General features: G+C 52.8%; 1 protein-coding gene across 4 annotated transcripts in view; it reads left to right on the top strand.

Moving 5' to 3' along the window:
- Positions 1–18,227, top strand: part of AKNA (AT-hook transcription factor) — a 45,051-nt gene extending 26,824 nt beyond the window's left edge. For 2 of the 4 annotated variants that reach the window (XM_024762375.1, XM_024762377.1), the window contains 11 exons: positions 547–793; positions 1,670–1,776; positions 2,392–2,603; positions 4,437–4,599; positions 7,557–7,733; positions 8,393–8,508; positions 9,128–9,274; positions 10,727–10,822; positions 12,404–12,520; positions 12,789–12,981; positions 17,114–18,227. In XM_024762375.1, coding sequence (XP_024618143.1) covers positions 547–793; positions 1,670–1,776; positions 2,392–2,603; positions 4,437–4,599; positions 7,557–7,733; positions 8,393–8,508; positions 9,128–9,274; positions 10,727–10,822; positions 12,404–12,520; positions 12,789–12,981; positions 17,114–17,357 — 1,819 coding nt within the window. In that variant the 3' untranslated portion in view covers positions 17,358–18,227. Of the gene's footprint in view, positions 1–546; positions 794–1,669; positions 1,777–2,391; positions 2,604–4,436; positions 4,600–7,556; positions 7,734–8,392; positions 8,509–9,127; positions 9,275–10,726; positions 10,823–10,979; positions 11,084–12,403; positions 12,521–12,788; positions 12,982–17,113 lie in introns of those variants that run through there. The other 2 variants (XM_024762376.1, XM_024762378.1) reach the window with 2 other exon arrangements.
- The last annotated feature ends 2,018 nt before the right edge of the window (positions 18,228–20,245 follow it).

The raw sequence follows: 20,245 nt of genomic DNA, 5'->3' as shown, positions 1-20,245 counted from the left end.
GCCTCTCTTGATCTTCCTTTAAAGAGAGAGAAAGAGAGAGAAAACAAGCAGGCCTCAGGCCCAGAGCCTTTACTAAGCAACAGGATCTATCTAGACTATGATAATATTGTTTTCATGTTCCTTGTATTTATTTGCAAAGTTAGTTTCTATTTGTAACACAAAATACTGGTCTTCTGTTTATAACAGTGACATAAAGTCTTTTTGAGTAGATTGAAAAAGTTGATGGAAATGTCTGGAAGGGCGAAGATGGAAGACAATTCCAGAAGCCTGGGAAAGGATGCTTTAGCACATCTCTTTCCACACTGTTTCTGCTGCACTGTATAGGGTGGGATTTTTAGGCATCCCCATTTTACAGTTAAGAAAAATGAGGTTCAGAGAGGGGAGGTGCCTTGCCCAAGGTCACACAGCGAGAGGGTGGCAGAACCAGGGTGGGCACGCAGGGGTTCCTGACTCCAGAGTTTGTGCCCTAGACTGTGTGGCTACCGGGACAGGGCTGCCCAGCCCATGCCACGGCTCAGGGCCAGTGTACCTCTCCTTCCCTGCCAGGGAAACCGTGGAGCAGATGGCGTCTGTGAAGCCAGCAGACTTCCACGCATCCGTGGGCAGAGACAGGCACCTGCAGGGCCTGGACAAAGCTGAGGCAGCTCCTTCAGGCCCAAGCAGGCCCCCCCCACCTCAGGGCACCAAGTCTGCGGAGTCCCACCAGAGCAGTCTGACCAGCCTAGAGGGAAGTGGCATCTCTGAGCGCCTTCCACTGAAGTCTCTGTGCCAAGCTGGCGGGCCCCACCTGGAGGTATGCGTCTGCACGGGGCATGGGCTCAGAGCCTCAGGGCCATTCCCTGCATCTCCTGGAGCCTCCTGCCTCCAGGCCTTTGCTCAGAATGCCTGCTACTCCTGCCCTTGCCAGTCACAGTCCTGCCCAACATTCAGGGCTTGTGCCATAGCTCCCCACACCCCCATCCCTCCACCAGGAGCTCCCCTTTCTCCTCTGAGAGCTTGCGATTTGTAGGAATCACAAATCACTGTGGAAATGTGACTTATGTGATGGATCCTCCCATAGAAAAACACATAGTATGCATGTGTACACATACACACACACACACACACACACCCCTCTGTAGTCCTAATGAGCCCATGGTAAGGAGTCTGTACTCGACCATGAACTCATTGAGGGCAGGCACCCGTGTCTCTCTGTTGGCCATCTTTGCACCTTGCATTGGATGCAATGTGTTGGATGTGTGCATATTTGATCAAGTTTATTTTCCCAATTCATCAGGCCCGGGCATTTCTGCAGTCAGGTAGGACCAAGGTGTTCCAGGCCCAGCCCGGAAGCCGTGTGGACATGAGAATCCCATTCCCACCACGGGACGTTTCTGCTCCTCTTTCTGTTCTCAACTCAGGATATCTCAGTATCTCTCCCAAGGGCCCTGGCTCCCACTTCTCAGGGAAGCGGGACTTCCTCAGGGTCTTCTCGGGGCGTGGAGTCCCTGAGGTTGGCTGGGTGCTTGTGCTGAAGGACCCTCACCCCCTGGGCCCGGCTGCTGGGAGCTGGGCCAGCCTCCCTGTCTGTGAGCCTCTGGAATGTAAGGCCCAGGCCAGGGCTTGGGAAGGGTTTCCCAGTGTGCCTCAAGCATATTTCTCCGATTTAAAGGGACGCTGTCTCTTTCAGGAGCCCTGGATGGCATCCCCCGAGACAGACAGTGGCTTTGTGGGCTCAGAAACCAGCAGAGTGTCGCCCCTCACTCAGACCCCAGAGCACCGGTTCTCCCAGATCAGGTATCCTGGGGACCCCATCAGTGTACACACCTGAGATAGCCTGAGAATCAGAGTGCCTGTGAGCTCAGAACAGGGACAGATGGCCTGGGCGTTCTTCATCCCCCCAAGGATGGTTCATTTCCCCTATCTTATTGATAGAGGGGAACTAAGGTTCAGAAAGGGAAAGCGACTTGCCCAGTGTCACTCCGCCAATCATCGACAGACCGGGAAATAAATATTTGTTGAGCAAATGAATGATGAAATGGTGAATGAATAAGGTCTGTAGGGAGGGTGGCATGACAGCCGCCAGGTACAGTGATAGTCTCCAAAGCTGGATGCAGTCCCCTCGGGCTACGCAGGGCTGCCGGGGAAGGAAGGATTACAAATTTTATTTCTTTGTATATTATCTAAAAACTAAGTTGAGCTTTATAATTTTGTGTGAGTAGGCAGATGTACACTTCTGCAGTTTATAAAGAAAATGCATGTATAATGGGGGTGCATCCTCAGAAATACTGTACTGCCAGGGGTGCCAAGTCCCAAAGGACAGGAGTTCATGGTTTAGCATGTGGAGGGTCTCGGCGGCTGTGGCCTCCTTCTGTGTGACCTCAGCGTGTCTCTCTCTCCATGGTCTCCCAGCACCCGAGGGACATTAGCCCAGTCTTTCACTCCGTCTGTGCCCCGAGATGCAACCTCCCACCGCCAGACCAGGGGTCTTCCGGTACCCAGAAGAGCCTCTGAGCCCATCATACCCAGGAACCGAGCCCAGAGGCTCCCACCTGGCCAGGACAGTCCTCTCGGGCAGAGGGCACCCAGCTTCTGCCTGGAGCGGGCACTGGTGGCTGAGATGGGTGAGTGGATGCATCTGGGTTGGCCAGAACCTGGGGGTGGCTGGATTGCATGGGTTAAAAAAATCAAATCCATAAGAAAACTTGCATTACCCTTTAGATGCAAAATATCTTACAGGTTCATTGTAGGAAAATTTGAAATTGCAGGTAAGGTGGACAAAAGGGAACAAAAGAAAAAATAATAAGCTAAAAACCGTCGCTGCTGACATTTTGGTGTAGAACCTGTGAGCTGTTTTCTTTGTCGGTGTGTGTGTGTTTATTTACAAATACTTAAAATGGAAATGGGATATTATACGTGAATGTTTAATAACCTCCTTTTTTTTTTTTTTTTTTGGCTGCATCGGATCTTAGTTGCAGCACACATCGTCTTCGTTGCGGCGTGGGCTTCTCTCTAGTTGTGACGTGCGGGTTTTCTCTCTCTAGTTGTGGTGCGCGGGTTCCAGAGCATGTGACCTCTGTAGTTTGTGGCACGCGGGCTCTCTCATTGAGGCGCACGAACTCAGTAGTTGTGGCGTGCAGGCTTAGTTGCCCCCCGGCATGTGGGGATCTTAGTTCCCCGACCAGGGATCGAACCCACGTCCCTGCACTGGAAGGTGGATTCTTTACCACTGGACCACCAGGGAAGTCCCAGTAACCTCCTTTTTTTCACTAAACACCATGTCATGAACACTGTGTCTATAAAATCTGTGATTTCATTTTTTACCTTTAAAAAATGCTTGTGAACTTTTTATTGAAATGAAACATACAGGAAAGAATATAAATTGATGAATTTTCTCAAAGTGACCACAGACCAAGAAACTCAACACGATTAGAAGCCCAGACCCCCCTCAAGCCCTTCCCAGTCACTCCCACACCTCCCAAAGGTAACCACTGTTCTCAGATTAGCTCTGCCTCTTAAGGTTCACCATTTAAAAATTTGAAATTTAACTTTAGTTAAAAGTTTAATTAATTAAAGAGTCACATGCAGTTGTAGGAAATAATACACAGAGATCCTTCCCCCAGTTTTTCCCAATAATAATATCTTGCAAAACCATAGAGCAATGTCACAACCAGATATTGACATGGATTCAGTCAAGACACAGAACGTTTCCAGCGTCTCAGGGTCCCTCATGTTGCCCTTTTATAGACACAGTCACCCCCTCCTTAACTCCTGGTAACCACTAATCTGTTCTCCATTTCTGTAATTTTGCCATTTCAAGAACGTTATAACAATGGAATCGTATAATATGTAACCTTTTGGGATTGGCTTCTTTTTCACTCAGCATGCTTTTCTGGAGACTCTTCTAGATTGCTCCATGAATCAATAGTTTGTTCCTTTCTATATCGCTGATTCGTTTTCCAAGGGCTCGTTGTTTTAATGCATGGGCCAGATGAGTGGTTTGTAACCTCTGGTCACCCATCCCTTTGAGAGGCTAGTTAAAGTTTTGAATGCTCCCCCAAGAAACATGCGCACAGGCAAAGGTGTGACTAATTTCAGAGGGAGGTGAGGCTCCGAAGCCAGTCCCAGAGCACCCTGGTGATGCACAGAGTCTGGGGACCCTCATGGAGGAGCAGGGGGCTCTTTGTAGGGGGCAGGCCCTGGAGACTTGGATCTGATGCCGAAATGGTGGGTGGTGGAGGATAATCTAGTTATAAACAGCTCTGCAGGCCCACTTTGCTCCCAGCAAAAACCACATCTTCTTCCTGTTTTGAGGGTCATCGACCTCAATAGGGACTTCATTCATGACCTCAGCCGGGCCCCATCTCTTCACCCCCAGCACCCTTCCACCCGCACAGGTTCTCACTTCAAGGGTCCTCTCTGTGTGAACTCACTCTGACCCCTTTCTGCCTCCCTAGTGGTCCCTGGCTCAGAGTTCAAGGGCCGAAAGCAGCTTTCTGAGCAGCTCCCCCACGGCGCGACCATCAGCCCACCCCCGACCCTGGCCCCTGCAGCCGCCGTTCCACCCCATGGGCCCGCAGAGACCACCTCCACCTTCCTCCTCACCAGGACGGGGCGAGAGTAAGTTGCATACTTGGGTGCTGTGGATTCAAGCTCATCATAGAGCCGGGAAGCACGGGCTTTCTAGGGTCTCCATCCAGTGGCGGCTGTGCTGAGGCCAGACGGACCCAGGCATCCTGCCTCCCAGCTCAGGGCTGCTCCTGTGGGATGTCATTGATCTAGATTCTGAGGACACTTCTCCAGCCGGTGGGAAATGACCTAGAGGTTCACCTTGCTGGTGCTAAGACCCCTCTGCCTGTCCCCCAACATTTCCCTTCCAAGACAGGTCTGCACTTCCCAGGGGTGTGTTTTCTGCAGTTTATGCATTCATTGTATGAACCGAGAAGGGACAGTTTTTTCAATTTTTAATTTTTAATCCAAGTGCAGTTTTTCTACTGAGAAAGTTTTCTCCTTGCTTCATTAAACAGAAATGGGAAAAGAGATTAGTCAGTCCTCTTACTTCTCCTCTGAGTAGCTTTTGGCCAATAATCAATCACAGGCCTTTGTTGGGTTGGGGTGTTGGCTTCCAGGCCTGAGTTGAGTAAGTGCACTCCTGCAGTCTCCTCTGATATCTACAGGGGAATGAGAGGCTTATTTACCTACAGTATGCCAGCCCCTGGGAATACAATAGTGGGCAAGACAGTCCTTGAGCTCGTAAGGCTCACCATCTTGTAGGATGGACCAAGAAACAGGTGGTTGCACCCCCAGTGTGATGGCACAGGGCTGAAGGACCGTGGGAGCACAGAGAAGGGGCATCTAGCCCAGTCAGAGGCTTCAGGAAGGGCTTCCTGGAGGAAGTGGTATCTCAGCTGAGACCGGAAGGAAGAGAGATGGAAGAATATCCCAGCAGAGGGAACAGCATGTGCAAAGGCCTAGAGGTGAGAGAGTGCCCGCCACCTTTTAGGCACCAAATGTTTATTATAGCGGGATCCTCAAGTATGAGGTGGGGTGTTAAACAACAAAAGCAGAGAGGAAGACAGGGAGACCTGGGGGAGATCTCGGAGGGCCTCAGACACATGTGGTTAGAAGTTTGGATGATGGCTCTGCTCAGGAAAGGTGCTCACTGAATATTCATGAATGTAGAAAGTCTCATCTAAGGACAATGAGGGAGGCTTTAAGCCAGGGAGAAGCGTGGTTGGGTTTACGTTTTAGAAAGAATTCTCTGACCACTGTGAGGGTGAGAATAGAGGCCAGGGGATTGCTGAGAAGGCTGCCGCACCCAGGAGAGAGGTTATGGGGCCAGTGGGGAGGGAAGGGAGGTGCATTTGAAAAGAGATAATTAGGCATTGGGCCCACAGGACTTGGGAGTTGGTTAACTTTTGAGGTGTTCAGGGAAAGAGAAAGGTTTAGAATGACTCAGATTGTTGGCTGGCCAACCAGTTGGATGCTGATGCGGAGATGGGGAACCTAGGAAGGGGGAGTAAAATTGCAGGGAAAGATGACTTATAAGTGCCATCTGGCACTCAGTCACTAAAGGATTAGGTCAGGAAGACCGAGATCCTGGTAGAAACAAGCCAGAGAGGACAAGTGACGCCTAAGGGGGTATTCCAAATCCCAGGCTCTCGTTCAGCGGCCTTTGGCCTGGACAGGGAGCCAGAGCCGCCCCAGTCCTACACCCATCACGGGGCCTCAGCCCTGCCTTTCAGGGGTTAACTGGTGACCGGAGTTCTCACTCTCCTGCAGCCGCCACCCTCATGGTTTGCCTTGGAAACCCCAACAAGCGTTGCCCTGGGAATTGCCAGGGGAACCAACTGCCCTTAGACGCACAAGCGCCAGGCCATAGCCAGAGGGAGGTCTCCCGCCTCCTCTGTGCACCCATCTGAAGGCTGATGTCTGCTGAAGCCGGCACCAAGAGTCCAGGGGCCACCAGGAAAGAACTAACCCTGAGGGGAGCCCTCACCCCGGAAGCTGGTCCGAACAGTAGACGTAGAGCTTGCCTCAGCCTGGAGGACGGCCGTGCCCAGCCCGGACTCTGATGCCCCGTGTGTAGGGGGGTTTGTGTGTAGCAGTGCCTGGGTAGAATTGGCTGCTGCAGTGCCAGCGACACCCTCAGAATGAGACCCTAGAGATTCAGGGACCGATCGGGGAGAAATGCAAACAGGATTTACTCCCAAGATGCTAGTGGCTCGTGAGATACCTTGCCAATCACAGGTTGGGCTGTGTTTGGGGGCTTCCCCAGCATGACAGCAGCCTTGCCTGTGGCACCCCTGCAGCTTCCAGCCTGCTCACATTCAGTTGGTGATGGGAAGCACCGTGTGTCTCTTTGTCCCTTCTCCACACACACACATTTACTCTGCTCCCTCTGGGAGCCTGGAGGCCAGCTCAGTGCCATTCTCGGAGCATCTATGTGGTCTCAGGGGTTGTGAGATGGGGAGGCCCACTCCTTGCCTGCCAGGGGCTCACTGTCTGGTTGAGGAGACAGATAAACAAGCATCTTCCGCCAGGAGCAGGGAGATGGGCTTGAACAACGTAGGAAATGTTTGGGGGAACCCAGGAGGGGGTGCTGAGCAAAGGCGGGAAGGAACCAGGCCTGGACAGATAGTTAGGGTTTCTACAGACAGAGGTTGAGGAAGGGGAGGGCAGCCCCGGGGGCCGAGGCCGGTCAGAATTGAAATTTTAAAGTGCACCTTGAGCCAATGCCCTTTCTTCTCTGCATCCTCATCTCTGTCTTGAGAATTTGTCACTGGTGCTTCAGAACAGTTACTCAGAGGCTCTGCATGCTAGGTTGGGTAAACCTCAAAGAAGGTTCTGCTTTGCTCACCAAATGTGCGGGGAGGGACATGAGCTCAGAGGGGTGTCACGATGTGTAGCAAGAAAAGCGGACACACAGGGAAGTTCGAGAATCCACCGACAGCAGAGTTGGATGGTGCCTGCTGGAAAAGGACAAAGACCTGGCATCCAGGCAGCACTCAGGCGGCGGCCGCAGCTGTGTTCACTGTGCATCTGTCCTTTCTCCTGTCTCCACCCCCCCACCCCAGCCAGGCCATCCGTGAGCTGCAAGAAGAGGTATCCCGGCTCCGGCTCCGGCTGGAGGACAGCCTGCACCAGCACCTCCAGGGCAGCCCGAAGCGCCCAGCGTCCAACTTTGACCACCCCGCCCGGGCCCGGGACCAGCCAGCTGATTCCTCAGCCACTTGGGGGTCCCATTATGGCAGGTGGGTGAACCCCAAACTCCCGCCCCTGTGCCCTGGTGGGAGCTACAGAGGGTCGAGTTGGCCGACCTCTGGCTCTCCCCAGACATGCGGACACAGGCACAGCCACATCCCTCTCTCACGTATTCACTCATTCATTCACTCTTACTTTTTTTTTTACCATGTGATATTTGATACATAGAAGAATATATTAAACATATGTGTTAATAATAAAGCATGATACAGTGAATATCCCTGAACTCATCACCCAAGTGCAGAGCCAGAACATTTTCAGGACGCTCACCCTCTCACCCACTCACTCAGCAGCTGTTCACTTGTGATGACTTATAAAATCATCTTTAACTAACTAACTTCTGAGTATTTCTATTGGAGGGCACTACGTTAACGTTTTTAATGGACGTTGTCTCATCAATCCTTCCAACAACCCTCTGAAGTCATTGCTCCTATTATCCCCATTTGACAGATGAGGAAACTGAGGGGCAGAGAGGCTCAGAGCCATTTTCTATGAGTCTGACTGCAGAGTCTTTGGTTTTGACTTTCGTATTCTCCTCTTTCCTCATGTTATAAGCGTTTCTCTGGGTTGGGCTTCTCACCAATCATCTTTAAAGGCTGCATGAAACCTCATCCAGTGACATCATCTCTCTCTCTCTCCCTTTTGCTAGTAGATCCACAGAGAGATTGTCTGGTGAGCCTGGGGGTGCAGAGCAAGCAGTCCCCGCAGGAAGGAGGCAAGCCAGGTCCTCCTTGGTGCCTCGGGAGGTGCCTCGATTGTCCCTGAGTAAGTGACCACCCGCCTGGACTGATTTTTGGAGGCCACGGTCTGGGCATGCTGGCTAAGTGGTCAGGGACTACAGCAACAGCCCTAGAGGAAACTTGCAGGTTTCGGGTGTCTTTTTTAGGTAGTTGTAGTGCTCTGAAATACCACGTACTTCTAATGACAGCAGCAGTATCTATGCACGTACTACGAGCTGCGGTCTCTGTAAGGGCTTTGTGTATGTGTACCATCTTGCTCCATCGTCGCTGCAAGATGGGTCCACGTTCTGCAGATCAGGGCACCAAAGCCCGGAAGCACAAGGGCCTTACCTGAAGGAATACGGCTCTGGAATCAGTGGCCCCAGCTCACTCCTTTCTAGCTGTGAGGCCTTGGCCAGGTTGTTCACCTGCCCTGCACAGTTAAACGGACAGCTAACAGTGCAGTGATAATAGCATCCGCTCCTGGGGTTGCTGTGAGGGTACGTGACATGAAGCATACCAAGCATTTAGCACAAGGCCAGGGGTCCAGATATGTCAGCTGTGATTACTAAGGGGCAGAGCTGGGTTTAAAAATCTAAGCCTGCCCCAGAGCCGGAACTCGTGATCCACCCACTCCCCCTCTGATGCCCCTCTTTCCACCTCAGGTTCCGAATCTGAGCCAGCCTCCTCCAGGCTGTTCTCTGAGAGGGGCAAGACCACCGAGGACAGTCCACAGGCAGCTCGGAATAGAAGGAGAGGAGTGGGTAGCACCGGTCGTCCAGAGAGGGTCACCTTCCGGGGCCAATACACAGGTGGGCCAGGAGGGGGCGCTGGGTGGGCATGGTCCCCGGGTTGGTCTCTGTCCTGAGAAGGCTCTTCCATTTAGCCAGTGGGCCATTGAAATACTATCGTTTTTTTATGAGTTGTGTGATACAGAAACATCAGGGAGTATTGTCTCTTTGAATCTGGGTGCGTTTGTTTATTCGTCCACTCAGCAAACGGTTTCTGAGGCCTCCCCTTTGTCGGGGCCATGCTTGGTTCTGGGGAAGCCCGTTCAGCTGGTCATTCATGAAGCGGTTTAAGGAGAGCTTGATGTTTGCAGGACCTGGGTGACAAGATGAACACGGAATCACTCCTGGACTGCCTTAAGGTTCTGATTCCCCAGGGGGCCCCGTGTCTCACGGACTGGGTACCCGGCACATAGTAAGGCTTGAGGTGACACATAGTAGGATTTCAGAGTGCTTAACATTAAAACAAATACGGATACGGCTCCTGCTTTCGTGAATCTGACTGCATAGCAGAGAAGACCAGTAACAAATAAGCAATTATAGTAAATGTGTGAATTATAGTAAGTAAATTACAGCCGTGGCTCTCACCCATACCTCACTGGGAGGGAGGGCTGTTAACCTCAGATACGATGCAGAGAAGGCAGGAAATGAGATACAGTGTCTCCCAGCAGAGCAGATAGAAGCCGAGGGTTAGAAGTGAAAGCAGCAGCGCGTCCAGGGGCCCCAATGCAACACACACAGAGTATAAAGTGGGGACCCTGCACGGCAGAGGGGAGAGCAAAAGTAATTAATCAGGCAACATTCTGAAGGTCTTATTTGAGACTCAGGGATGGACGAGGCACGGGATGGCAGGGCTGGGTGCAGACCCAAGACCCTGTCCAACCTTCTGATGACCTTGAGCACTTGACATCTGCCAGGCGCGGGGCAGGATACCTCACGGGTATGACCCCATTCAGTCCTCCCACCAAGCCTATGAAACCCACAGTATGACTATCCCTATTTCCCAGCTGCTTGGAGCACAGAGAAAACACCACTGACTCCACGCCCAAACCATTCTAATCCTAACCAGCAAGCCGGGGTATGGGGGAGTAGCGTCACACTGTGTCATTGCTTGTCATGTCTTCCTGGCCTGCTCTCCAATCCTGACTGAGCTTGCATTTGTTGGTTGCTTCTGTGTATCAAGAACTAGGCAGCTGGTCCCTAAATAGGATCTGAGATGAAACAGGAGTCTGGAGAGAGCTTATAATAAACAGACAAGTAAACGTGTTTTTATGTATATGTACATACACAATTACATAGCTACACATTCATGCACGCATATCACATGTGTGTGCACGTGTGTGTGTGTATGAGAAAAAGATCGAGAGGGAGACTGTTAAACCATCTGGAGGAAGAGGACAGAGATCCTTCTTCTAAATCGTCCCCCATTCTGCAACCACGCCCAACTGACACTGACTGTCATGGTTTCTTCCCCAGGCCAGGAGTACCATGTTCTGACCCCCAAGACTGTCCCAAGAGGCAGTGGCCCAGTCTCCTGTCCCCACTGCCGACCCGCTAGGACAGAGGATCCAGGTAGGGGATGGTACCTGAAGAAGCGGCCAAGGCTATGAGGCTGCACCTTCCTGCCCTTGGCCTTGGGGGTGCAGTTGGGCCAGACATGGGCCACCCTGAGCTGTGCGCGGGTCAAGATACAGACAAGGGAAAGAGATTATTTTTCTGGTCTTTTTAGCCCTCCCAGGGAGTCCTGCCCTCACATCTATTCCTCCAGGTGCTTTGCCTGAAGCCGCTCTCCTTCACCTTGACATAGAGAAGACATGAACATGATTCCAGAAGGTCCTGATGCGGGGAGGGGTGCAAGCAGCAGGGGGGCTGGCAGCACTGATTGTCTTATCTCCCCTCTGTCCTCCCTCCACTCCTCACTCTTTCCCCCAAACCCAAGAGTTTAGGGGAAGAGTAGTGGGGAGAGAAGTGGCCTGAGAATATGGACACCAGGTTCTAGTCCCAGTTCTGCCACCGACACGCTGTGTGACATTAGGCAAGTTCCTTAACGTCTCTGAGCCTCAGGCTCCACATCCATAATGAAAGGTTTGGAGATGGTCTCTGAGGCCCTTTCAAGCAATAATGATGATAGTGATGGGGCTGTCATTTAGTAAGCCGTTACTATATACAGGGCAACATGCTAAGGGTTGTACTAACATTAATCCTCACAACCTATGAAGTAGGTTTTGCACATTTTATGACTTATGTCCATTATATGAGTGAAGAAACTGAGGCTCCGAGAAGTTAAGTAACTTGCCCAAGGGCACACAACTTACGAGTGGTAGAGTGAGGATTTGAACCCAGGTCTTTGTGACTCTAAAGCCCTGGCTCTTCACCACTATATGGCTGCGCCTTTGCTAGAGTCCCAATAAGCCTACCACTCATTCATTTATTCAGCACCTTCCCATACTGGGCCCTGGGCCTTGTCCCTAACAAACTCTTTCGCTAAGCAGATGAAACAGAATGGTCAGAACTGGGGTGGGGGAGCACATAACTCAGCCCGGTGGGTGGGGGGACTTCCCAGAGGGAGTGACGCTGAGCTGAGGCCTGAAGGAGAAGCAGATGGACCCTGGAATTCTCCCAGTTGTGGTGCTGAGGATTTGTACAGGAAGAGAACCAGGATGCCCACTCTCCTTCTGCTCACTAGGCCTCCACTGACTCGCCCTGGTGCCCAGGGGCCGTTGTGGGCTGGTCCCACCTGGAGAGTGGGCCTGTGTCACTGTGGAGGATGACCCATAGGTACAAGGGCTCCAGTCGGGAGAACCAGGCTTGAGATCAGACAGAGGACCACTGCTTCCCAGCTCTGAGACTTGGCAAATTATTCAACCTTTTGGAGCCTCAGTTTGCCCATCTGTAAAATGGGGGAGTGATGATGGTAGCTAGACCAGTGGCTTGTTGGATTTGATCAACTAATGCATGAAGACCCTGAGCAGAGGGCCTGGCTCAGGAGACGCCTCTCAATGTCATGGTTACCATCAATATTGCTGTCACCCAGTGGGGGCCGCTTGTCTCCTCTGCAGTGGTCCCTGAGGGAAGCTCAGTGCTGCGGGAGGCTTGTGGGGGCCCAGTGACTTAGACATAATCCTCTCCTGATGTCTCTGCCTCCTCTTCCAGGTGATGCTGGCACCAAGGACCCACTGGGACCATCTCACACTGAGACCCAGCGATGTCCCCTGTGTGGTCGAGTTGGGTCCTCCTCCAAGGCGGAGGGCCCAGACTCAGCCAGCTCTGGTAGGGACAGATGCTCCGTCTCTTCCCCCAGCTCCCCTGGATTCCAGTGTGGGCCCCTGGGAGGGGGCACTTAGCCGGGGTGGCAGCTTGCGCAGTCTGGGATGGAGCAAACTGGATGAGAGTTGGCTTCCCCAAAGCAAGGCACTCCCGGCATGGCCGGCCCCGTGTCCAGCTCTAATGGGGCTGGTGGGGCTGGGAGGACCCTCTGTTCTCTGTTGGATCTTCCCAAGTGGTGAGACTGTGTCTCTCTGGTGTCCCTCCCTGACAGCACCGGAAATGGCCACCACCAGGAGAAACGCATCTTCTACCTCCAGCCCCAAACAAAGGAGCAAGCGGACAGGGTCGTCACCCGGGCCGCCTCCTGCACTGTGGTATCTGGCTGCCGCGCCCTCAGCACCAGCCCCTCCTGCCTTTGCCTACGTCTCCTCGGTTCCCCTCGTGCCTTATCCATCAGCCACTGTGTAAGAACCTTCCGTTCCAACCCTCCTAGCCTTTCTGTCTGAATCACTTAACAATTAGCATTCAGACCTGAGTTGGGTAGCTGAGAACTCGGGCACTGAGTAGTCCTGTGTTTCCCCCCCGCCAACACTCATGCAGTCACTCAACAAACCCTGAATGCTCTCTGGGCACCAGTGAGAGTGCTTGGCCCTGGGGACCCAGCAGTGAAGGAGGCTGGCAGAGGGCCCTGACCTCTTACAGCCTCAGGGGCACCTAGGACCTTAACCATCTTCCATCTCCTTATGGGACTTCTCAGAGAGCAAGTAATACTTTTTCAAAAACTAGGCTTTATTTTTAGAATTTTTTTTTTTGTGTGGTACGCGGCCCTCTCACTGCTGTGGCCTCTCCCATTGCGGAGCACAGACTCCGGATGTGCAGGCTCAGCGGCCATGGCTCATGGGCCCAGCTGCTCCGCGGCATGTGGGATCTTCCCGGACCGGGACACGAACTCGTGTCCCCTGCGTCGGCAGGCGGACTCTCAACCACAGCGCCACCAGGGAAGCCCTGGCTTTATTTTTAGAACAGTTTTAGATTTATAGAGAAATGGAACAGATAACACAGAGAGTTCTCCTACACCACCCCCCAAACACAGTTTCTTCTGTTATAAACTTCTCACCTTGATATGGTATAGTGCAGTTAGTGAGCCATGATTAATACATTGTTATTAACTAAAGTCCACAGTTCGTTCAGGTTTCTTAGTTTTTACCTGAAGTGCTTTTTCTGTTCCAGGATCCCCCCCACCCCACAAGTTACCACGTGCATTTAGTTGTCACATCTCTCAGGCTCCTCCTGGCTGAGACAGTTTCTCAGATGTTCCTTGTTCCCGATGGCCTTGACAGTTTATAGGCATACTGGTCAGGTCCACGGCCAGAGGAGCAATCACTTTTTACGTGGATTTGGACGTACCATCAGTCAAGACAGAAAAAGCACAGCAGTTGAGGCGGAAATGGGCCAGGTTTTAGAGTCAGAGCTGTACTGGAATCCGGTCTGCCGCTTATTAGTGGTGTGGCCTTGGTAAAGCTACTTCCTCTCTGAGCCTCGCTTTTCCCATCTGTTAAATGGGGTCAGAGTCTCAGTCACGTACAGTTGTATGAGGACTGAATGAGGCAGGTGGCGAGAGCCCCACGAGCTGCTTGTGGGGTTCGTAGTGCGGTGCCAGCAAATGCTCTTTGCTGAATAAACGGCAGCTTTTGTCATCACAGCAAACGCTGCTGCTGTTAGTATTGTCATTAGTAAGAGGAGAAAATGAGGAAAGGTGGCTTCAACATGACGGGATTGTGCAGGAAAAGAAGGCCTGGACCCTGGAATTAGGAGATCTTTCTCCTTCTCCCGACTGTCATCCGCTAGTTCTATGCCTCAGTGTCCCTCACTGTAAAATGACTGGGTCGGGGGTCCTCTTCAGTGGTGTGTTGTCAGAAGCCTGTGTCTGTGAGCAGCAAGAGGCCGGAGTTTCCATCAGGGCTGGCGCTTGGCAGGAGCAGAGGCCCAGGCTCCATCCAGCTCCATGAGGAGTCCTGCCTACAGCGCGGTTTCTTGCTTTCCTCTCAGCTGAGATGGGGTGGGTTGTTAAGGAACCCTCCGCTCCAGCAGTTAAGAGAGGCCGTACTGCCTGCTCAGGCCTCTGATTCGTTGGACAGGAAAGGGTTTGCCTGGAATTTGGTGGCCCGGGAGAAAGCTCTGAGCGTCCACGGTAGCCATGGGTCTCTACTTCTGAGGCCATTCCAGATCCTCCCAGGCTCAGACCTGTGGGCAGAACTAGCCAGGTTGGTGTCCTCAGGCCTGGACAGGCCGTGGGGAAGGGGACAGACCCTGAGCTTTAGTGCCCAACAGACCAGGCCAGCAGGTCACTTTGCTCCTGTACCTCAGTTTTTCCTTCTGTGAAATGGGTTGTGGTGAGGATTAAATGAACTGATGCATAGCAAGCCCATAGTACTTAGAAGGTGGCCAGTAACCATAGTGCTTCTAATGCTACTGGAATTGGGGCTGATGCCCCCCTGAAGTTTCTCCAGCTGCCCATCAGCAGGACCGAGCATGCTCAGTGGCTGAGGCCAGGAACCCTTAGAAAGCTGAATGGGCCTGTGCTGCCGCCTGCTGGCCAGCCACGTTATAGCCTCTGCACCAGAGGCTTTCTAGCCAGTTTTTTCGTTTTGGGGGGTTTCTTGGTTGTTGTTTGTTCTGTTTTGTAGCTTCTGCCCTAGGGGGAGTTTGGGGTAACTTTCAGGCCAAGCTGGTCGTCAGAATTATCAGAAGGCAGGGGTGTGTGGGAACCCAGTAGTTACACCAGCTAGTCTGCCCTTGAGGGAGGGAACTGGATTCAAGAAGCCCATTCATTCAGTTCAGATGATACGTATCAGCATCTCCTGGGAGCTAATTAGCGCTGGGTTTAAATCCAGTACTGCTCCTTCCAGCTCTTTGACTCTGGGGGAGTCCTCAGTAGCTGACATTTACAGAGCACCGGGCACCCAGAGCTTTTAACCTGAATTTTCCTATTGGATCTACCCTGGGAGGTAGCTAAATATGGCTGTTTTCCATGGAGGAACGGACCCCTTGAGAATGATGTAGCTTGTTCATGGTCGTGCTGGTGGCCAGGATCTGGGGAGCTTCCTGCATCACTTAGCTTCTCCGAGCTTCACTTTGCCCATCTGTAAGATAAGTATAAAAGTACCTACCGAATAATCAGGACAGTGCTGGTAAGGGACTTATCTCAGAGCCTGGCAAACGGGTCCTGCGGATGAGGATGCCAGCCCCAGGCCAGGCGCCGTGTTTAACTGAGGAACCGCTTTCCAAAGCAGTGGCGCCATTTTACACTCCCACCAGCAGTGTTTGAGGGTCCCGGGCTCCCCACATCCTCACAGACACTCATTGCTATCTTTTTGCTTTTAGCAGTGAGCGTCTCTGAGGACACCCAGTGAGTGGGGAGTGTGTGAAGTGGCATCTCATGTGGTTTTGATTTGCATTTCCCTGCTGGCTAATGATGTTGAGCGTCTTTTCATGTGCTTGTTGGCCATTTGTACATCTTGTTTGGAGAGACATCTGTTCAGATCCTAGCAAAGCCCTTTTTTCATGCTGTGCAATAATGCGATTTAGAAAGTGGAGGGTCAGGAATAAGACCAGAGTTACAGCGTGCCAAGCAAAACACCAGTGAATGTCTCCGGCCTGCTCTATTTAGGGAACATGCTTCTTTGTCCCTCTCTTTCCTACACACTTTACTCCACAGGTGCCACGCCCTCTTCTTGCCCAGCATCGGTTTCTTTGAACCCTAAACTTGGCATCCTTGAAGGAATGCAGTAGTCATTTCTTGGAGAAACCTGTGCTTCAGCTCACGGCTCCTCAGCCAGTTTTTCCCAGAACTTATTTTTTTTGCTGTACGCGGGCCTCTCACTGCTGTGGCCTCTCCCGTTTCAGAGCACAGGCTCTGGACGCACAGGCTCAGCGGCCATGGCTCACGGGCCTAGCCGCTCTGCGGCATGTGGGATCTTCCCGGACCGGGGCACGAACCCGTGTCCCCTGCATCGGCAGGTGGACTCTCAACCACTGCGCCACCAGGGAAGCCCCCCCAGAACTTTTAAACAACACCGTACATTCCTGCAGGACCAGGCTGGGGGGAATGGGTGGAGCCAGACCCTCTCACTCCTGCAGAATCCTAATTATTATTATCACGTTTCTCCAGCGTTCCACACCTGACAAATAGGGCTCCATACATGACCTCTCTGATGAAGGGGCTTTGCTCCAGAGCCTGGGGTGAGCCTGGTCTCCCAGGCTCTCAGACTAGAAGCTCCAAGAAGGTGGCGGGCAGGGTCGGTGTTGTTCATTCACCATGGTGACCTCAGGCCCTAGTGCACTGGCTGGCACATATATGTTCCATTAGCATTTGTTCAATGAACAGGTAGATGAAACGGACCATTTTTTGAGGACTGTTCTGGTTCAGGCACTCCCGTTTACCTTGCTTCACCCCTCTAACACATCCCTCAGCGGGGGTCCTTTTTCCCATTTTAGAGGTGAAGAAACTGAGACTCAGAATGTAGGGGCCGAGCTGGGGCTGAGAAGCCCCCAGCCCTCTCCGCGGTCAGCGAACACACTTGCGTCTCTCCCCAGGTACTACGCGCCTGCAGCACCTACCTCAGCCCGAGCAGCTGCCGAGTGGCCCCCCGCAGTCTCCTCTCGGCCGGCCGGGAGACCCCGGCACTCCATCCAGCTGGACCTGGAGGAGCTCAACAAGGCCCTGAGCCGAGCGGTCCAGGCTGCCGAGAGCGTCCGCTCCACCACCAAGCTCATGAGCCGTTCCCTGTCGGCCGACCTGCGCCAGGCCCGCGGCCTGCGGGGCTCCTGCCTCTTCTGACTGCGCTCAAGGCTCAGAGACGCACGGTGGGCAGGTGTGGGCAGTCCCTGTCGCCCTGGAAGCCCCGCAGACCCTCGTGAGGAGGGCTCCCTCCCCACCGGCCCTGCCTGCTCAGCCTCCGTGTTTCCAGAACGGAAAGGGTGTCAGCTGGTCCTCCAGAGAAGTCACTTCCTAGGGACCAGCCCTGAAGGAGTTGCTAGGACTGAGGTCACCATCTGTCCAGATGCCATCTCTGGGAGGCTCCTGGTCCTGCATTTGTCCATCTCCGGCTAACAATATGTATTTTATATACGGATGGACAGATTCCTTTTTTTCAAACTGAAGCATTTTCCTGGTCTTGGATCCTTCTTAGGAGGCCAGATAAGAAGGGACAGGGCCAGGGTCTCTGGCGAAAACTTGTCCACCACCTGTGACCAGCCACTCCAGAGTAGGTGTCTCTGGGAAGGACGTGGCGGAGACCTTTCTCCTGGTGACTGGTGGTCAGTGGGGCACTTTGAGGCCATTGGGATATCTCAGGATGACACACACCCAGCTTCTCCATGGTTGAGAGGCCTTTCCTGTGGGTCTGCTGGGATGGAGACACCCCCCGGAGGGCCCAGAAAGCCATCCACCATGGTCCCCCTCAGTACCTCATCCCGAGACCCCCGGCTCTCCCCTGGGACCCCCGTGGAATTGAGCCAGTGGCCAGCTTCCTGCCAGGTCCTGTCTGTGGCCATGAGGCCAGGCCATCTCCTGCTCCCTGACCTTGTAGCAGCTCAGACTTCAGCTTTTCTGGAATGTGTGTGCGTCAGTGATATTTGTATATTTGGGACATTAAAAAATCTATTTTCGTTATGAGAGCAAATAAAGAAGAGTGAATACTGATCTTAAGAAATGAAAGCCAAAACCAAAAACATTCCCAAAGCCGCCCACATCTGTGGTGTGTGTCATCCACTTGTGGTTTCTAAAGTCAAGTTTGTGGGGTGAAAGATTTGGTGCCAAGTGGAGCCCTCTGCCGAGGGACCGGTTGGGTGCACATTTCCAGACTGCCTGCCTACCTCCCTTCAGTGCCTTCTGTCTCTCCAACTTTCCCCCTCAGAACCATAAAGCTTTCCACTGGAGGGGCCTGCGAGTAGAGGCCGTCTGACCAAGCTTCTTTTATGTGACACACAGCAAATTGGTGTCTGCAAGAGCACGAGCCCGGACTCTCTTTCCAGTGCTCCTTTTGGCAGCAAACAGCAACAACAGCTGCCATTTACCGAGCGCCTCCTAGAGGCCAATCCTTGAGCTAAGTGACCCACTGTGCACCCATTTTATTGACGAGGAGACTGAGGTTCCGAATGCGCGAACTCACGATGGTCTGACTCCAAAGTCCATACACTTTGTCACTGTTTTTTCCTCCTTAAACCTCCATGACTTTTTCCTCCCCAGCTCCTGCTTCCCCTTCCCTTGGCCTTTTCTTCAGTCTTCCCTAGCTCTCATCTCACTTGCTTCTCCCGGCCCTCCAGGACTCATTTCTATTTCATTTTCCAGCTGATCCTTCTCAGGAGAGTTGAAAACAGCGTCTTGCTGAGATGGGAGATTTCTTGTTGGTTCTGAGCCTCCAGGTCCACAACCTCATGGGAAGGTAGATGGGAAGGGGGAGCCCGAGGTGGGGGGCCAGAGCAGTGTCTCCAGCCTCGGTGCCCTGGGCACAACATGGCTGCAGCTTTGAACAAAGGATGCTGAAGTCTTGGGTCTGTGGCTCTTTGGAAGACACTGGCCCGTGAGCCACAGGACTGGGTGTCAGGAGCCAGGGTTATGGTCCTGTCACTCCAAATGGCTTAGGACGCTTGCACATAGAATTACTCCAATCATTCAGCCCAATTTCTCTGCCACCTGTGTGGTGCTGCTTCCCTCACATGACCATCACAAAGCCCTTGTGTCTGGAAGGAGACCATCCTTCCTTGTTGGAATCCTGGCTTCAGACGCTCAGTCCTCTTTATGCCTCTAAGTGGGCCAGCTTCAGACGTGGCCCCATGGCGAGGGCTCCAAACACATTTGCAAGATCGCTGGATTCGAGGGACCAACCTTACCCTAGGTATCCTACCTTCCTCCTGGGTGTCAGGTGGGCACTCTGGGGACACCTCATGGAGACACACAGCTCCTCTGGCCTGGCCCCAAGTCCTCCGAGTCTCCCCCATCCTGCCCCTGCCCTGGCCCAGACACCCGCCTCTTCCAGGATGCTCACAGCAGCCTCCGTGTAGGTCTTCCTGCCTCCGGTCTGGGCCCTCCTAACTCGCCTCCCCAGATGGCCAGGCTGACCTCTAAAGTAAGGGCCCTACACAGTAAAGGGAGCTCGGATGAGAGTCCCCCTGCAATCTCATACCAGGACCTCCAGAGCCGCTCCACAGGACCTGTGGCCTCTGCTGCATTTCACTTGCTCACCAGGTGCCCTCAGGGCAGCTGCTCCCCAACTGCGGTCTCCTCACTCCTGCCCTGTCCATGCCTTTATCCCACCATGTCCACTCTCGTCAGGATCGTCCCAGCTCCCTCGCAAAGTGAAAGACTGATCTTTCCATTTTGTTCCCGAGTGTGAACGAGCCCCAGACCCTTCCCAGGGGCCCGGGCTTACATCAGAGCTGAAGAAGACACATGGGGACACGTGGGGAGTAGGGGGCATCAGGAAGGGAGGTTGTCTGTGACGTGCTGACGTTAAAACCAGTTTCCTCCTCAACAGTGTCCAAACTGGGCAAGCCTTGCTGGGTGAAAAACTGAAAACATACAGCTGAGTCTGAAAGAAATGAACAGTGGTCCAAACGTGCTCGTGTTTACACAAGTCTCCCTCCTGTCTCACCTGCATGGACTTCTGACTAACAACGCGTCTTTTATTTTAACTCCTGGTGATTTTTTTTTTTTTTTTTTTTTTT

The sequence above is a fragment of the Neophocaena asiaeorientalis genome, unplaced genomic scaffold (genome assembly GCF_003031525.2).
Source record: "Neophocaena asiaeorientalis asiaeorientalis breed wild unplaced genomic scaffold, Neophocaena_asiaeorientalis_V1.1 scaffold78, whole genome shotgun sequence".
Classification (NCBI taxonomy): domain Eukaryota; kingdom Metazoa; phylum Chordata; class Mammalia; order Artiodactyla; family Phocoenidae; genus Neophocaena; species Neophocaena asiaeorientalis.
The sequence above is the reverse complement of the archived record's forward strand: the minus strand, read 5'-3'. Positions and strand labels throughout refer to the sequence as shown.